A 20475-nucleotide genomic window follows, 5' to 3' on the forward strand; every position below is an offset into this window, starting at 1 on the left:
TTATGCAAACCATCATTAGAAACTGATTACAGATGTATACTGCTAAACTATTAAACAGTCCAAATAACCTGGATTCATTAATTATTCATAAAAAAATGGAGGAAACGTCACTGGGTTCATGAAAATAGTATTTCTATTGGCCCCTGAAAAGGACTTTTGTTATGTTTCACAAAACTATTAATTTTCTTTCTGCAGTATCCTTTGCTTTGGTCCCAATGAAGACACTGAGCCTATGTATACCAAGTAGGGGAAATTGTTCTCAGAAGGTCAAAGCGGTTGTGAGAGCTAATTTTTTTGTGCATACCAATAAACAAAAGTGAAACACGTGCATGTTAGAAGCATTGTATATTTAATGTCAAAGAATTTGAATTCAAGTACAAAAATTAACACATGATTTCAACATTAAAAACCGTAACACTTATTACTCAAAGAACTATACAGTGAATATCAAAAACACAAATGGAGCATAACTATAAAAACCTTAAATACATTAACAGCAAAATTATAATGTATTTCTACAACAAACAATTAACTAAAATATTTATAGTTATTTTCAAGGACCACAATGGTAGATTGCTTTTTCTTTAGTACTGCATAAAATCTGCATGTTAATCTTTTTGCCCTTCATTTCTTTCTACATAATAGTTAGATGCTTCTGTTTATATAATTGTTCTAATCGCTAATACAGATAGTGATCCTTGGTAATCAAATCTAGTGTAACCATTGTCTGCAAGTGCTTTAATACTTGAGAAACTCTATTTAGCAAAGTTACAATGAAAACTTCTGGGTTCTACTGACCACTCAGGAATCAGAAGTTATTTAAAATCCCAAAAGTTTAAAAAGAACAGCAGTTTGTTATAACTTTATCAAGAGAAATCACTAAGTAACTTTTTAAACTTAGCATTTTTAAAAGTTTTACAATGGTAGGTTATTCTGAATTGTGACTGATATTTACTGTGTTGAAATAAATATATAATTATCATTTTAAAACCAAATGTACAAACCCGATTCTAAAATAAAACAGTATTTTAATTTGCATGTTTTACAAGGAAACTTTCATACTCCTATTTATAATATTTTCTTCAGAAGAATGAGGCTTGATTGGAGATATATAGCCGCTGTCCAACATGGCTGCCATTAGCAAGTGATACTGTTGGTGACAAGGGATAGCCTGGATAAGAATAAGGCCTTGAAGTGTAAGGAAGCAGGCTGGGAGGCCAAGAAGAGAGGGTAGCACTAACAGGGGAAAGACTATTTATTGAGCTGCGACGGAAATTGTAGTCTGTAAATAAATACATAACAATTATGCTTCACATCTTTATGGTTACAAATTTAATTCAAAGAGACAAAGCATTAAAACTATAATCACAGTTTAACATAATGTTCTAACATTCAAAATCCTGATAATCTTATATTGCTGGTAAAGACTGTTTCAGCATTCACTGCACTGCAAATCCTGATAGTTTCATCAGTCAGTATTACGTAAACTTTCACTGACACAATACTTCAGAGATCTTACTAGAATGCATTCTTGGATATCTATTAATTGTTTTGTGTCTTTATGATCACCGAAAAAGAGAACCTCTGATTTCTCTTGCTCTATCCACAAGGAAACTCCTTTTAAATTTGGTACTGACACTAAGGGATTGTCCAAGAAGAAAAGATATAAAACAGTGAATTCATATTTGCTTCTTTTTTGAAACTGTATTAGGTATCAAACCAGCAGACACATTTACCCCTGGACTGCAAAAATTGTCTAATATTTCATTATTTAAATACTAATGTAAACATTTATATAACCCCACAAACCAATTTAACATTAGAATCCTACTGGTACCATAAAACAGTAAAATGAATCATCTTTATAAAATAAACTTCAAGAAACCATTATCAACTTACAGTACAGAAAAATCCAAAAATTAAACCAAATTATTTCTTTAGAAACCAACATTTGAAATACTACTATTCCACAATAAACATTCATCTTATGTATGAATAATTTCCTGCTTCATTAGTTATAATGTTTATAGATGTGTGTGAGTACTAAAGACCAAATTTGCAAATCCTGTACTTTCCAAAAACTCAACTATGTTCTTTGGTGTAGAGTAAGCCAAGGGTGTGAAAATGACTATGAAGTGATTATTTATAAAAGGTATGGTGTTTCTAAGAACAGAAGAAATTAGGTCATCTAATGCACAGGTAAAGTTTTTTCTATATTTTCCTGGTGCTATAAATGAGGCCTAAAAATGAATATTAACTTAGTATTGTCATGGGACTTAATATTAAGCCAACAGGAACGAGATCAACTGCAGGAGAATAAGCTCAAGCAACATCAGAAAGGACCTAGTTAAGAAAAAAAAAAAAAATCAGTTAAATATAGGTTTAATTTCTAGCACTGTAAAACTCTAATTAGAATAATTTTATAACCTTTTTATTTTTATTAATGGTACCATAAGATCAATACAAGCAGTTTGTTCCAAGAAAACATAAATACATTCAAGGCATACAGTTCAAAATATTTTCAGTATTTTGAAACTGGATAAGGAACGACTTTGACACCATTTGCTTTTCTAATATCCCAAAGTAGGATAACTCTAGGCATTAGAGAACTTTTTTTCTTCTCTTCAAGGATCCACTTTGCCTGAAGAGTTATGGCATTGAGTATAAACAAAAACCTTAGTGTTCCTGATAATTCAAATAATTGCTAAAAAAAAAAAGTTCTGATACTCTTCTTCTAAACGTTATCACACAAATACAATAAATTCCTTATTAAGCATGTATATATAACTAGCTCTTTCAAATTTTAACAGTGTGGTACAGACAACATGATTTAGAAGAACAGATCTTTAAATATTTACACTTCTGTATGTGGGGAAATGTAGTTTTCAGAGAAATCACTTTCACTTTGGGTTTATATTCATTCAAGATCTAATGCAGCCTACTCATGAAATGTGGATAAAAAAGAGATCTTCAGGAGAAGATTTCACAAAGAAGATAGACAGACAACTGGCTACTAGCAGAGTGCTTATCAGGTCTGAAAATTTGTATTTCTGATATTCCCCTGATGTAAACCTTCAATTTACAAATACCCTAATGGACTGTTTTATTCTCACATTTTTAAGGAGACTAAATTAAAGTATAGAATTAAAAGTTCACTTTGATAACTTTATTCACAGAGGATAAATCAAGAAAAAAATTTCCCCCTAATACTACAAAGATTAGGAAACGAAAAACTTCAGATGTTTATAAGCATTTCAAAAATATTTTTTTTACAAGTTAAGAATCTAAATATATTCGGGAAAACATCTGGGTGATTAGAAAATATAATACATGTCAAACTTGAGACAATAACTGTGAGATAAACCTAGATGAACCATGTTTTCCCCTAACATACAACTTATATATCACAGACAATAAAAATCAGAAAACATCACTGATTCACAAATTAACAAATGAATTAAAATTCCTAACATATACTTACTTGCCCACCCCTGCTTTTTCTTCCCAATGAACATCCTTAGCTCTTCAATCCCACTGTTTCTGCCTCAGACTGGGATATTACTCCCCTTCCCCCCTCTTCTTAAGGGAACAATACAGAGCCAATTTCAGAATTTAAGTTTTACACTGAGAATTATTCAACTGTCTTAATTAACACTTTTTAAACTGAGGTACAATTTACATACAATAAAATGCATACATCCTATGTGTTCATTTCAATGAGTTCTGAAAACTGTATAAAGCTATGTAACCAACACCCAAAACAAGTTATAAAACATGTCCATCAATCTAGAAGTTCCCGTCATCCATTCCAGTCAAGAGCTCTTTGGAGGCAACCACTTTATGATTTCTATCATTATAGCTTAGTTTTGACTGTTCTTGGACTTCATATAAAATGTATTCTTAAAGTATTTTTTTATGTCTTCTCTCAACATAATTTCTAAGATTCATTCATATTGTATGTAGCAGTAGCTTCCTTTTTATTGTTCAGTAGTATTCCATTGAATGAATATACTACAATTTCTTTATCCACTCACACTCACCTGTTGATAAAGATTTGGGTTGTTTCTAAATTTTGACTATTACAGATAAAGCTGTTATGCACATTCTTATACAAGTCCTTTTGTGGATACATATTTTCATTTCTTTGGGGTAAATAACTAAGAGTAGAATTGCTGGGTGGTAGGTTAGAGATAGATACTGCCGAACAGTGCATTGTGATCATTTTTACACTCACGTCAATAAAATATGAGAGGTCCAGTTGCTCCAAACCCTCACCAACATTTGTTATTGCCAGTGTTTTTAATCATTGCTCTTCCAGTGATATGAATGGTATCTCATTTTAGCTTTAATTTGGATTTCCCTTATGACTAATAACGTGTTCAGTGACCACTTGAACATCTTCTTTAGTAAAGTATTTGTTCAAGCCTTTTGATCATTCTTATTGGTTTTGCCTTTTTACCACTGAGATCAATAAAATTTTTGACTAATTAGATTCTTTAAATCAAAATATTAAATAGCAATAGGTTGAGTCCTTGGAAGTCTCTAATTCAAACCATCTCTTTCACTGAAGAATATTACAGACAAAAGATGGTTGATTAAGTGACTGTTCCACATTCCCACAGTTAAATGGAGAAAAAAACAAATTAAAAATTAGGCTTCCCAGTTCCTAGGAAAGTATTATTTCCACTTGATCAAGCATTTTACTCCGGCAATCTTCTCAAAACTGGGTTGAGAGAAAGCATTTCAAAAGGTTGTTGTGCGTAGGGGGAGAGAAATAAAGTAGAGGGTGCTCTAAGCTACCTGGCTTCTGCTTGAGCCTGCCCACGCCCACACTTCCCACTTAAATTCACACAGCTCTGCATTCCCTTGCTTTATATGCTGAACTTTTATGTAACACTTCATTTGAAGAAAAGGCCCTTTTAACGCTTTAATATAATTATTAGAGATAACATTTTGATCAAATCCTCTAAAATTTCATATTTATATGTTGAATGGACACATTTTTACAGAATAACTTTGACCTATATTAAGACTAGTAAATAGGCTTAACCTTAAGTGCCAATTCGAATCAAGCAGTAATCGCTAAAAGGACCCTGGATTCCAAGGGATTCTGAAGCTGTGTCTGGAATGAGCAAGAAAGTGAGTAGTAACTGTAGCGCCACATCTGACATGGGCACAAGAGCAGAGCCTGGCAGCACATTCATCATCTGCTTGCCAGTCCCGCCTCTGCAGCGATTATAATTTGGTCTCCTACCTTTCTCTGTCCAGCACAAGAGATGAATACCACCAATATGTTCCTCAGTGAAAACTAAGCAATAGATATATACTGATTTACTCTCTTCTTGTGTGTCCCTTTTTTGTTTCTAATTCTCTTACACCTCTTGACCGAACATCACAGATCCTCTAGCTGCTTTTGTTTCATATGAAGAGGGGGAAACCCTTAATAGAGACCTTAAAGTGAGTTCAGTTGAAACCATTTTCTCATACTAATCTTTTTCTTTTGGTTTGTTTCTGACCATATATTCTTTAAACTAATTTTCCATTAGAAAGTAAATTCTTCATAATTGGTTTTTTTCTTTTCCTTGTTAGCTCTGAGTTCTACCTTCACCACCCACCCCCTCTCTTTTTGATGCACCTTTTTAAAGTGTACAATTCAGTGGTTTTTAGTATATTCACAAAGTTGTGCAACCAAACTCCACTATCCAGAAATTTTCATCACCCTCAACAGAAACTCTGTACTTACTAGCAGTCGCCCCCCATTCCCTCTCCACCAGACCCAGCAACCACTAATTTTTCTGTTTCTATAGATTTGCCTATTCTGGATTTTTCATGTAAGTGGAATCATATAATTTATGTGGTCTTTTTTAACTGGCTTCTTAGCATAATATTTTCAAGGTTCATCCGTGTAGTATGTATCAGAACTTCATTCCTTTTTATAACCACTGTCTGGAGATACTGCATTTTGTTTATCTATTCATTAGTCAATGGACATCCAGGTTGCTTCCACCTTTTGGCCATTAGGAATAATGCCGCTAAGGAATAATATGCACAAGATTTTGTGTGGACATATGTCTTCAATTCTCTTGAGTAAATAACTAGGAATGGAATTGCTGGGTCATATGGTAAACTCTACGTTTAACTTTCTGAGGTATTGCCAAATATTTTCCAAGGCAGCTGTACCATTTTAACACTTCCAACAGCAATGTATAAGGTTTGAAGCACCTGATATTTTAACCTATGAAATACATTTCCCACCTTAATACATATTTTAAGTATTTCTTTAGATTTCTATGAGATCTTTATAAAAATTTTGGAAAAAATTTCGTTTTACCATTTTATTATTTCAATTTCTAACATTCCAAGAGTCATAACTATAACTCAATAACTTCCTTTTACTGAACCACTGAATTTCATCTGCAAAACAAGTTTTTGGTAACAGTATTTATTATACATATCCAGAATATAAAATACAGCTGGGTTCAAACACAGAGATTTACAAAAATCATCTGTATTAGAATATTATTAACATTTATCATTTATTATTTTGTACTTTCTCCCAGTACTGAAGACCAAGAGCTAACTATAAGGCAGAGGAAAGAATTTTCAGTATTGGTACTTATTAAGCAACTTATAACCTATGAAATATTTAAAAATCATTAACTATAAATTTTTAAGTGATACTTTTGGCTGGAATACACTAGTATTATCAAATTTACTGGCATTTTTACTTCATTTACTTTCCCTACTTCAATTTTTAAAAAGTATTTTTATTGTCTACTTAATTTTTCCTATCAGGTGACTGACAGCAAAGGGCAAAAAGTAGATGGGCAATGACCAACATTTTTTCTAAGACTAGGCCCACAGGGTAACTCAGGCCACTATTTCTGTTTTAAGATGATTTTAGGAGGGTTTGAGTATGATAATCTTAGCAACAGGTGGCTGGATAAGAAAATTATTGTCTATAACTGTTTCCTTATAAGGTTCTAGTTAATTAGTTCTCTGATTTTACTAGATGATTATATTTTTCAGATTCAATTTTGGGGGAAAAATCATCTATTTCTGTTTTCAACTAAATTAGTTTTTTAATTTACAATGTATTTTCCCATATAATTTTGAAAGAGTGATTTGGATTTTAAATTCTTACTCTGAAACTTCAATATTGTATAACAATCATAAACATATACTTTGTCAGATATCAGTACTTTTATTTTTAAGAAATTACAGCCATTTCATTCTAAATTATCTCTAAAGATTATAATTTAAACTTCAAAAACAAGGGTTTGAAATCCTAGAAAATGCAAACTAATGTCACTATAGTGACAGCAATCAGTTCAGTGGTTGCCTAGGAAAGAGAGTAGGAGGAATGGATTATAGTAGAGGTGATAGAAATGTTTATTTTCTTGATTTTGGTGTCATTTCACAGACTTATACATAAAGCAAAACTGACCAAAGTGTACACTTTAAATATGTGCATTTTATTGTATTTCAATTATACCTCAAAAAAGTTATAAAGAAATCCCAAGTGTTTCTCTAGGTTAGTTTAAATGTTTCTCAAACTACATCCCACACAATTCAAGTACCTTGTCAAAACAAGAATCCCTTAGGCCAAAAAACATTGGGAAAATTTTAGGAAAGATGGGTTTAACAGCTAAACAAATTGCTACTGCAATTATTCAGGATGCTAACATGCATTATGATTTCCAAGGGGAGTATACATAGTACATGGTTCTTCCCAAACTTGACCATAGAAACAGTTATTTCACTCAACAACTTGGCAAATCAGTTTGGGAAGAACTTTTAATAGGGATACTATATAATGGGAAAACATTAAAAACAAATCAGAAAAATTCTTAAAATACATTAAACACAGCAATTACAAACTCAAATGCCTTCAGAGTCCAAGATGTAACAAACAAAAGAAGAACTCAAAAAGGAACAGATATAAAACAAATGCTGTCCAGCTATTTGTACTGAAATGAAACCCAGCTGCTTTCCTTTCAAAAAACTGAAGAGACCAAACAAATCATATCAAGAGCTTCCAGTTTGCTACTTTTGTATTAAGAGATTGAATTAACATCAAATTCCTTTCCATGCTAGTTTCTATACCATTTTGGAAAAAGAGGAATAAAAGAGCAGCCTATGAGAGGGAAAATTATGATCCAAGCTATAGCAAACTAGGATTGCAACCTACTCAAGAACATACGGATTACTACCCAGGGAACTACAACATTCTTTTTGCCTCTACATGTAAAAAGGAGTTTGGATAGTAATAATCTTTACTCAAACTTATTATAAACTACCTTTAGCTTCCTACTAAAACTTATCCTTCTCAGTACCATGTTGGAAAAACTAAACAGTGAATCCTAATAAACATAACTTTTATTCTAAATTGTATCAATAATAATTTTGGTTTAGTAAGTTTGAAAAAACTAGAGTTCCATTTTCAAATAAGTTTGAGAAATTCTGGGTAATCTACTTTATAATACACTCATTCCAACTACATCCACCTTAATACTGTTTGCCATCCTGGTGGTTCACAATGTACACACTAGCATGTTAAAAGTTTTCAGAAGACCTGAAATATAGAAGTCAGTTTAACTCTTTAAAACTTTGCTTAATGCATCTATAATTAACAAAACTATAATAATTAAACATTTTCACAAGGTTTCACTGAACAATTTTAACTATTTCTTCTTAAAACCATAAGAAGAATAATTTATAACTGGATTTCTGGAAACTAAATATATCACTTAATATTCCTAAGAGACTTTTTCTTACCTGTTTATTTTCTCCAAATTCTTCTACATAAGTCCAGGCTGAAGAGACTGTGTTCCCTGTCTGTAAGCAGTGAAGACAGAAAAGAATTGAGTCTTTAGACTGATGTTACCCCTTATCTTGGAAGTGCATGGAATCCTTGATAACTTTAGGTTAAAAGTATTTGATCAGTAAATATGAAAATAAATTTAGAGGAAAAGAAAAAAGTGATAGTTATTTCTGAAGTTCTACAAAGATGAACAAAGAGAACAGTATTTTGATTTTGGAATGAAAATTATGAGTTAATACATTAACAGAAAAAACATATCTTTCTATACAAATTAAGTCCTTATTAGTTGGTTTCTCCAAGAAGTACTACTCTACCAATAAAATAAGAAAAGGATTTTAAAAACAACTGAGATTGCCCAATTTTTGATAAGCGGATAGCCAAAGAATCTAAGTGAATTTGAAAAATATCAATATCCTTTCTTTCCATCTTAAAAAGAAATAAATGGCCAAAATAATACCATAAAAAATATCTGGGTTATTAACAGCTAAACTTTAGAAGCCTAGTTTAGCCATATATAGTACAACTCTGGACATCCATCCATTTTGGTGGATCTCTCTTCATAGGAATGTATATCCAAAGCTATGCTAAGAAACTGCATTAGAGTATGAACAAATGAAAAATGTTTGATGATCCACATAAAACTATAGATTTTTAAATACCCATCTTGAAGGTAACTCAGCAGAAAAAACAGTCACAGTATTTTCTGAGTTTTACATAATGAAATAGGTAATTTAATCAACCCCCCACCCAGTGAGAACTATAACACCTAGACAATTATTAAAAGCAAAACTACCTAGATGAAAGCACTGAGAATGGCCAAGACTGAAGAATTGTGGGACTGTGATCTTAGACAAGAAACCCAAAGAGGTGCGCACGTCTTCTGGAGGTGTGTTTTGCCTAGGAGGATTGGCCAATTCTAAAGAATCTGAAAGGCAAGGGAAGATGGCAAGAGACAGACAAATTTCTGAGGACAAGAGGACAAAAACTGGAACTGAGGAGCTACTGATGAGGCAAGTCTGGAACCGTGAATAAAACTGAACCAGAAGTAGACCAACTTTAATGATGACTAAATTCAAATCTTCTCAATCCCTGCCTGGATTAAGACAACGTGGGATTGCCAGTTCTTTGGTCACCTTTCTGAAGCAAAAATAAATCCTCTCTGAATAAAGTTAACAGCACGTTCACTTTTTTCATATACAATATCTGGAATTCAATCGAAAAGAACCAATCAAATAAAGAGATACAATGTGACCTAAAAGCACAAGAAACAAAAGTCAACAGTAACAGATCTACAGGAAATGTAGATAAAGTTTTCAGAACTAGATATTAAAATAATTATGACTAATATACTCAAGGAAATAAAAAACAAACCTGAAAATTTTGGAGGGAAAGTGTAAATCATAAAAAAATGTCAAATGAAATTTTAGAACTGAGAAATAAATTCAAATAATGGTTTTATTATGCTAGACACAGATGAAAAAAAGAATTCATGAACCAAAAGATAGGTCTGAAGAAAATATAAAAAACTAAACATACAAAAGAATGGAAAAGAACAGAAAGAACATGGTAGATAAATGGGATACAGTAAAATGGTCTAAGAAATGTATAACTGGAAGAAATGTATAACTGGAAGAATAGAAAGGATAGACAAAATGGGACAAAAGCAATACATGAAAAGAGAATCACTTAGAACTTTCTAAAACAAGTGAAAAACACTGATCCACAGATTTTAGAAGTGGTGAAAGTGCCATTTAAGATAAAAACTAAGAAAGCTACACGTAAGTCTATCACAGTAACACTTGTGAAAATCACAAGAGAAAATATTAAAGTAGCTGGGGGGGTGGGGAGGTTTACAATAAAGGAGTAATAAGCAAATTATAGCTGACTTCTCAACAGAAACAACAGAAGCCAGAAGACAGTGAGTGGAATTAATAAGCTCAGAGAATTGAAGGAAAGTAACTGCTGATCTAGTAAAAAATACCCTTTCAAAAGGCAGGTGAATTAAAGACATATTCAGGCAAACAAAACTGAGGTAACCTGTCATAGGTATATTCATACCAAAGAAAACACAAATGAAATGTTCTTTGAGCAGAATAAAGAAATAATCATAGTTGACACATAGGAGGAAATAAAGAGCAAAGGAAATGATATATAAATGGTAAATGAATACTAATCTATATTAACACTATTATAATTTGGTAGGTGGGGAGTTAAAACATATAAGTTAAAGACATACAGAAATATCAAGACACTACACAAAACTGGAAGAGAAAATTTTAAAAGTTAAGAGTGTACTAAGGTCCTTGCATTGTCTGGAATGGAATAAAAGCAGTAATTAATATTAGATTTCAGTGAGTTAAGAATACATGTTGGAGACTACAGGGTAATAACTAAAAGGATAATAAAGACTCTATGACTAATACAGCTAAAAGAAGAAGAGAGAAAAGGGCAAATAAATAATCCATCAAAAGAAGGCAAGAAAGGAGAAAAGGGAAATAGAATAGGGACACAGAACAAGGAATAGAAAGCAAATGGCAAGACAACAGACTTAATTCTAAGCATTTCAATAAGTATATTCAGTTCAAGCTGAGCAAACTCAAAACACAGACTTTCAACAAAAACAAACTTCAGCGACAACAACAACAAAACCTAACCATATATTGGGCTCATCTTAAGACTAAGATTCAGGGAAAGTAAAAGTTAAAATATAGAAAAAAATACACATGCAACCCTAATCAAAAGAAAGCTTGTAAGGCTATGTTAATATCAGAAAACGTATTCTTTAAGGCAGGGATGCATGATAGAGACAGAATGACACAGTATAATAATAAAAGGTACACTTCACCAGAAAAATATAACAATTCTAGATTTCTATGCACCTAATACACAACCTCAAAATATAAAAAGCAAAAACTGACAGAAACAAAAGGAGGAAAAGATAAATCTGTAGTCATAGTAGGTGATTTTCATGACCCTCTCATAGTAATAGAATAAGCAGGCCAAAAAAACATGAAAGATAAATAAATTTATACATATAATTAGTAAACTTGGCCTAATTTATGAGTTGAACTGTGTGCCCAAAAAAGAAACATTGAAGTCCTAACCCCTAGTACCTCAGAATGTGACCTTATTTGGAAATAGGGTAACTGCAAATGTAATTAGTTAAGATGAGGTCATACTGGAGTAGGGTGGACCCTTAATCTACTATGATTGATAACCTTATAGGAATAGAGAAACACAGAGAGGAGAATACCACGTAAAGACACAGGGACACACAGGGAGAAAATAACCATATCCAACACAGGCAGAGATTGGAGTAATACATCTATAAGCCAATGAACTAAAGGACTACTGGCAAACACTGGAAGCTAAAAGTGGCAAGGAAATTCTCCCCTACCAGCTTCAGAGGGAACATGGCCCCAACAACACCTTGATTTCTGATTTCTAGCCTCCAGAACTGTTGGAGAATAAATTTCTGTTGCTGAAGCCATGCAGATTGTGGTACTTTGTCACAGCAACCCTAGCAAACTAATACACAGCAATTAACAACTGGAAACACATTCTTTTTAAGCAGGCATGAAATATTTACTTTAATTGGTCATTAAAAAACAAAAGACAAAGGACTGAAATGATACATAATATACTTTCCAATCATAGTAAAATAAAAACAATATAACTAAAAAATCGTCATATGTTTAGAAATTTATACTCGTGAAAGGAAATCAAAATATTTTCAAAAAGATGATGATAAAAATAAAGTACATCAAAACATATGTGATGCAGCTATAACCACACTTAAAAGGTCAATTTGTAGCCTGGAAATGCATACAGTGTAATAAAAGAAAGGCTGAAAACTCTAAACTAAGATGGCTTCTTAAATGATATTCCACATATCCAAAAAATAAACAACACCAATCTTAAACAAACTCTCCCACAGAATGGTAAAAGAGAAAAAACTTCCTAATGTTTTTATGAGGAAAATTATGGGCCAATCTTATGAATGAACATAGATACAAAATCCTAAAGAAAGTATCAAAAATCAAATTCATCAATACATAAAAAGGATAATGTACCATGACCAAACTGGGTTTATTTCAGAAATGCAAGACTGATGTCACATTCAAACATCAATCAATGCAGTTCACCACATTAAAAGAATAATAGACAAAATGATATAGTTATCTAAATAGATACAGAAAAAATTCATCACCCATTTGTGATAAAATCTCTTAACAAACTAGGAAGGGACTTGAAGGGACTATTCTTACTGTGATACAGGGCTTCTATAATAAAAACCACAGCAAACATCATACCTTAATGGAGAAATATTGAAAGTATACAAGGATGCCTTCTATCATTATTTGTATTCAAGACTGGACAAGTGGTTCTAGCCAGTGCAATAAGGCAAGAGAAAAAAGAAAAGTATAAGGATAGAAAGGAAGGCAAAATTTCTCATTATTTGCAATTGACATGACTGTGTATACAGAAACATTTTAAATAATGTAGAGCCAAAACAAACCATTATACTCAAATGTTTTATTCAATACATAAAAAATAAATTGTGTTTATATAAACAGGAACAATCAGAAATAGAAAAGGCCCCTTTTACAACAGCATTGCAAAACATTAAATACCTAGGAATAAATCTAATAAAAAATGTAGGAGATATTTAAACAAATATTATGTTTAGAGAAATTAAAGAAAGTCTAAATAAATGGATAGATCTATAATTTTCATGGATCAGAAGGCCCAATACTATGAAAATGTCATTTCTTCACAAATTGAGCCACAGGTTCAATTCAATTCCAATCAAATTCCCAGTAGGATTTTTTTGGTAAAAATTTATAATCTGATTCTAAAATTCATGTGGAAATATAAGGGCTGTGATGAGTCAAGATAATTATGGAGAAAAAAGTTGGGAAGATATTCTCTACCAAATATTAAGATTTTCATAATTAACACACTGTAATAAAATCAATCAGTGGAAGAGAATACAGAATGTATAGTAAGACATATATATATGTATGTGTATATAAGTATGTGTATGTGTGTACACACACATACATACAATACATACTTCACAACCTCACTAAATTTGAAAGATAAAAAAAAAGTTTCCAGAAGATAATACAGGAGACTATTTTATCACTTCAAGGTAAGCAAAGATTTCTTAAGCAGGGTACAAACAGCACTAGCTTTAAAGACTGATAAATTGAACCACACTAAAATTAAGAACTTCTGTTATTTTCAAAGAGTATCATGAAGAGAGTAAAAGGTAAGCCACAAGTGGAAGAAGGTATCTGTTAAAGTATTATCGCCAACAAAGGGCTTGTATCTTAAGTAATAAAGAAAAAAAACAGATGACCCAGTACAATAAAGGGACAAGAGACTTAAGAGACACTTCATCAAGAGGATATCTTAATGCCCTATAACCCTATTAAAAGATGCTCACTAATATTACTAAATAGTGATATAGAAGTTATAATCTCAACGAGACAGCAATATATACTAACCAGAATATTCAATATTAAAAGACTGATAATACCCAAGGTATTGACAGGGATATGTATGGAACAACTGAAACCCACGTGCTGCTAATAAAGTGTAAATTGGTATAATCACTTTGGAAAACTGTTTGGCATTATCTACTCAAGTTTTAAAACTATGACCTACCACGTTCACTCCTATGTATTCAACAGAAATACATGCAAGAACACCATGTACAAGAATCCTCACAGCATCATTCTCTCAAACAGCCCAAACTGAAAGCACTCAAATTTCTAACAGAAACAGCAAATAAATTCTATGATTTCGACTGAATCCTTACATTGATGAGAGTGAATGAACAGTACTGCTACATGCAACAACATGGGCCAATCTCATAAACATAATGTCAAAATAAGCCAGACAAAAGTTTACAAAATTTTGTACAAATTTCAACAACAGAAGTAGTCAGAAGACTGGTTTCCTTGGGAACAGAGAGAGTAATATCTGAGTGGGGGTACAAAGGAGGCTTCTAGGGTATTGATTGATATTTTATATCTTCACCTAGTGGTTACACTGATGTGGTCCCTCTGTGGCAATTCACAAAGTTTTCAGTTATGAATTGTGCACTTTTCTGTTTGTATGTAATGTAATAAATTATAAAAAGGAGGAATTAGAACATACACATGAGAAGTTGATCATTTATAATTATAAAAAAATTAAACCACTTAATAAAGTTACTATCAATACAGAATAAGATATAAAAGAAAAATGATTCAAAGTAACTTTAAAAAACTATAATGGTGATTGATTTTCAGTAGAGATGCTAAATGGAATTACTATTAAATATGGAACAAGTCTTCCTTCCAAAATGCCTTCACAGGTTACCACCTGGACCTGGGGTTTTAAGAATTAGTTTTCTGTTAATCTTTAAGTTGAATGAAATCAAGTTCAACAGGAAAAAAATGCTGGGTTCAATTACTGATATAGGACAATTACATTTCTGTTAATAAATATACAGAAGAGATGGTGAAAACCTATCAGCAGAACCTCAGTTTAATATCAAACACAAGGTTACTACTGGTGCTTTAGTCCAGTTTAATTTGCCATTTATTAGTGTTGTTCCTTTAAAAAAAGACATATATTCCGATAAATTATTTTGAATGAGATTATTCAGTAATCAAGATACAGGAAGAGGCCAGGAAAAGAAAAGGTATATTGAAAGTCAAGAATAAGAATAGGATACATTAAACTTCAAAGGTCAGAGACAGGATCTTGTTTTCTGAAAACTGAAATCATTGGATATGTTATTTTACTCTTCTGCTATGTAGGAATAAGAGCCAAAAGAATGATAAACTATGTATAATTTCCACTAATTAGGATTCTAATTTTCATTATACTCATAAAGACACGACACTGTAGAACTATGACTTGTTCTGTAAAGATGTGATGAAAAGTTTTAAAAGTCACTTAAAACTAAATGTTACAAGTATATTCTGTATCTTTGAAGATTTTACTGGTTTCAGTTTGAAGAAGATTTCCATATACATTTTATAGTAAATGGTATGAAGATGAAAAGCTGTTTTTCAGACTCTCGGATGTGTCATACTGCTATTTCTTCTTCTGAAAATAGAAAATGACTAAATGCACAGGATTCCAGTATATTCCAAATAAGACTGCTATATCAGCATCCTGAATTTTCAGGGCTTTTCCTGCCTTTAGGAAACTAAACTGAAACAACTCCATCGCCTAGGTCTATACCTGTGTAGAAGAATGAAGAAATGCAATGCTAATATAAACTAAGTTTAGAAATAATACACAATAAGCTATTGCCAATTATTTTCCACTTGTGAAGTCCTAACAAATGGCACTAAATAGAACTGTAGATTACATAATGAACTTACGAAGCTATCATAATGTTCATTAAAATAATAATATTGTACGTAATACAATCCATTATATTCTACACTACATTTTGTTGACAGAGATAAAAACATGAAGTTTTTCTCAGATAATTTAAAAGCAACTACTACAACCATACTCTCCTGTTCTTCCAATATCCAAATTTCATTCATATATATACATACAGACACACACAATACATATCTATATATTCAATATAAAATAACCCACGACTCAGTCTATATTTCAAAGGTTTCACTATTTTAAAACACTTTATCAGTCTTCTAAAAATTATTTACTGTTCATTTCTACTTCAGTGAAATATACATATATATCATCCTGTTAAACACCATTCATAATCTGATTGTGTGTCTGCACCTACCAACTCTATATCTCAGAAATTTCTTTTTTAATCCTTTCTTCTTTCTGCTCAAAGCACTGCCAAACTTTATCTTTCCTCGGAATTTTATCTTTTAATCTTACAGAATGTAGATCACTTTCAATTATTTGAAAAGCACCACATGCTGAGTATTAAAGGAGGAGATAGTACTGACCTATAATAAATGAAGGACATAAAAACAACAATTTAAAAAAATATATGTACAAAGTCCCCTGGCTTTATAATCCTAATGGATCAAAACTTTATAATAGTAAATAAACAGTAATATAAAAATTACTAAACTGTTGAGTAATATTATAAAGAACAAATCATTCTCAGTTACAATGTCCAAGAAAAGCTTTGTATAACAGATAAAGCAGATAAAAGTAGAATAATATTCCAAGCAGAGTAAGCAGCACTAGGAAAAGCTTGGAAACACCAATGAGCATGGCAAGTTCAGATAATCAAAGCAAGAGGTATTATCTATGGTTAGGTAAGATGGGGCCAAACAACAGAGCATCCTGAACAGGAGAATGTGGAGTTCAGAGGACTTTATTACATTACAATGGCAAGCCACTGTAGGTTCCTGAGCAAGGAAATAATGATGAAAAAGAATAATCAGACCTAACTGGAGTGATAAATTATGTTGCTGAATTACAAAATGAGACGTTTGGAGTATAATCACAAAGCAAAATGAGAATACCAAGCAACAAGAGACCATGAAATAGACGTAGACAAACTTTGCCTATTTGAAATTCTGCCCAGCATCTAATGGAGGAAAAAAACACATATCTTCTGCCACCTTGACACATATACCATCAGCTGGCAATGCTTATCCTAGAGTAAACTTAAAAATCTCAAAGCTACAATGTAAACAAGCTATGTTCACAAGATCTTTGTAGCTCAGAATGATTCTTCCAGGATTCAGAAAGATGTCCTAGGTCCACACTACATGGAGTGGTCTGGTATATGGGTTTGTTGGACTAGTAGAGATAAAATTGTCTCTGAAAAGGAGATAAAGTATGAAACAAAAGCCCATTACACTATATTTTAAGTTTTAGAAGAATAACTTGCCAATAATATTCCATGAGTTCACAGCCTGTTATCAAAAGTTTAACATTAGACATTAGTTTTTCACTGGGATCATGTGAAGTTAACAAAGAACAGCAGTTAAGAGCACAGCCTCTTAGCCAACTGGGGGATCCTGGGCAAATTATTCAATCTACTGAAGCCTTGGTTTCTTCATTTGTTAGAAAAAAGAAAGTGAAGACATTAAAATAATATCTATAGTACCTCAAAGAATTGACAGAATAATGTAGTATCATGTAAAGGCATTAAGCACAGTACCTAACATACAGTAAGTGCTCAAAGAAGCTTAACTATTATTATTACTAATAAAATTCATTATTATAAATAATTGGAAAAATCTGTTGTCTTGGATTTGTTTTCCAAGTATTATTCTTCGATACTTATATAGCATATTTCAATATAAAAGGTAGTGCTGTAGGCCCTTTACAATTTTAACTCATTTAATATATATAATTACCCTATGAGATAAATACTGTTAACATTCAGATGAGGAAACTGAAGTACTGACAGGTTAAAGTAACTTTTCCAAGTAGGTAATGAAGCTGGGATGTGAATCCAGGAAATCTGGCTCTGAATGCCATGCTCTTTTATTCAATGTGGCCTGTATGCTATACTAAATTTAAAGTACTGAACTTCCTTTTGCTGTAATTCTTTCTAAAATGCAATGTACTATTTCCTGACCCTCTCATCTCAGATTAGGTCAGATCATGCAATTATATTTTCTCATAACACCCCATACTTCTTTAGAGTGTTTATCAGAACATGTAACTGAATAACTGTCTCCTTCAATACAATGTAAACTCTATGAAGGTAGCAACCGTGTCTGATTCACTACAGTGATCCTCAGGACTTCATATAAAGCACAGTGTTCAATATATATTTGTTGCATGAACATATATATTAACAAGGATTAACCATCAGCCAGCTAATAAACTGCAAATGAAAATAATTAAACCTACAGGACTGAATAATAACAAAAACTGAATAAAAACAAAACAATAATAACAAAAACATATGATAAGAATAAGGATTCTAAAAATAAACTTTCTTAAATCGAAGTGTGAAAAAGGGCAAATTTTTCAGAGGGCATCAAAATAGCAAGGCTAATACACTCCACGTGGTGTTAAAGTAGATAATTCTGAGTTAAAATAGTCTAGTAAAGAATCTTGCTTTGCCTCCATACATTTACTTAACACTGTAAACAGGTTTAAGAGGCGCAAACTACTAAGGATAAAACAAATAAGTTTAAAAAAGTGTAATGTATAGTACAGGGAATATAGTAGCATTTTGTAACAGTTTAGCATGGAGTATAATCTATAAAAATATCAAATTACTATGCTGTACACCTGAAACTAATATTGTAAGTCAACTATACTTCAATTACAAAATTAAAATTTTAAAATAAATGTTAAAAAAGTAAAGTTTTTTTTCCTTTTGTACAGAGCTTTTAGTAGTTTAAAAGCTTACATGGTTCTGCATTATATTCAATCATAATCTACCTCCTTGAAAATTTCCTCTATTAGACTTAATTCCAACCCCTGGAGCTTCATATTGAAGTCTCTCTTCTATGTGACAGCTCTTCAAGCTGTTGAAGACAGCAATCATATTCCACCGTAAATACTGCATTAATATTTACAGACTAAACAGATCTACATACTTCAGTTGTTCACTGTCCCAACTTCTTATTACAGGGTTTCTAAGTCTTCCTTAGTTGCCAATGTTTAATTAAATGCTGGTGCCCAAAAGCAAACAAAACATTCCAGATATAGGCTGAGCAGAATAAAATTATTTGGTCTGAATACTACATAACTTTCCAATTTTGCCTTGAGTTACAGTTGACCCTTGAACAATGCAGAGGTTGGGTGCTGAGCCTCTGAGCAGTTGAAAATTCGCATATAACTTATAGTCAGCCCGCCACATCTGCAGATTCAACCAACCTTGGATCTCGTACTACTGAAAAAACTCCACATATAAGTAGACCAGCACAATTCAAACCCATATTGTTTCCAGGGTATGTATGTTAATCTGACAAGCTCTAGAGTAGAATGACTCATTGTGGTTTTGACAAAATAATTCAGGTTTTTACTATTGGTTGGTTGGCTGACTTTCATTCTTTGTCACCTTATTTTTTTAATTATAAAAGTATGTTATACAAACAGAGGAATGTATAAAATATAGATGTACAGTCAACATAATTTTAAAAATAAAAACATGCACTCACCACTCAGGTGTAGAAACAGAAGATTATCAATACCTTAGAAGTCTCTCTTATATCCTTTCCAACTTCTCCTTTTAGTCCTTAAAGTAATCATGATCCTAATTTTTAAGTGTTAACCATTCTCTTGCTTTCCTTTATAGTTTTGTCATATATTCCTTCATCCCTAAACAATATATTGTTTAGTTTTGCTTGGCTTTATCTTCCTACTCATAATTTCGCATTGCCTCAATTCCTTCAATGTAAGATTTGAATCTTTTCGTATTTTATTTATTTTTAATAAGCCACCTCATATCTTTCAGGGAGTGAAGCAGGGACTACAGTGGATAGCCCATCACATGTAAAAAAAAAAAAAGAGAAAGGTAAGATTAATATTCTGCTTAGGTCAGCCTGCCCCATCGATATGAGACAATGCTATCTCTCCCCAAAAAGAAACTGAGCTGAGGGGAAGTTGAACATCTTTCAATCTTTCTCCTAACCTGGATTTTATAATAGGGCTTTAGAATGTATGTAAATTCCCTGAATTAATGAACTACATCTTTAAAGAGCATCCCAGGATAAATATAATTAAATAAATGAGGC

At 32.0% G+C, this 20475-nt stretch overlaps 1 protein-coding gene across 3 annotated transcripts in view; it reads right to left on the reverse strand.

Annotated features, from left to right (window-relative positions):
- Window positions 1-336: 336 nt before the first annotated feature.
- Window positions 337-20475, reverse strand: part of RBM46 (RNA binding motif protein 46) — a 43837-nt gene continuing 23698 nt past the window's right edge. For 2 of the 3 annotated variants that reach the window (XM_073805463.1, XM_033857238.2), the window contains exon 5: window positions 337-1282. In XM_073805463.1, coding sequence (XP_073661564.1) covers window positions 1083-1282 — 200 coding nt within the window. In that variant the 3' untranslated portion in view covers window positions 337-1082. Of the gene's footprint in view, window positions 2344-8778; window positions 8839-20475 lie in introns of all 3 variants that reach the window. The other variant, XM_033857239.2, reaches the window with a different exon arrangement.

This window comes from Tursiops truncatus, chromosome 5 (genome assembly GCF_011762595.2).
Source record: "Tursiops truncatus isolate mTurTru1 chromosome 5, mTurTru1.mat.Y, whole genome shotgun sequence".
NCBI lineage: Eukaryota > Metazoa > Chordata > Mammalia > Artiodactyla > Delphinidae > Tursiops > Tursiops truncatus.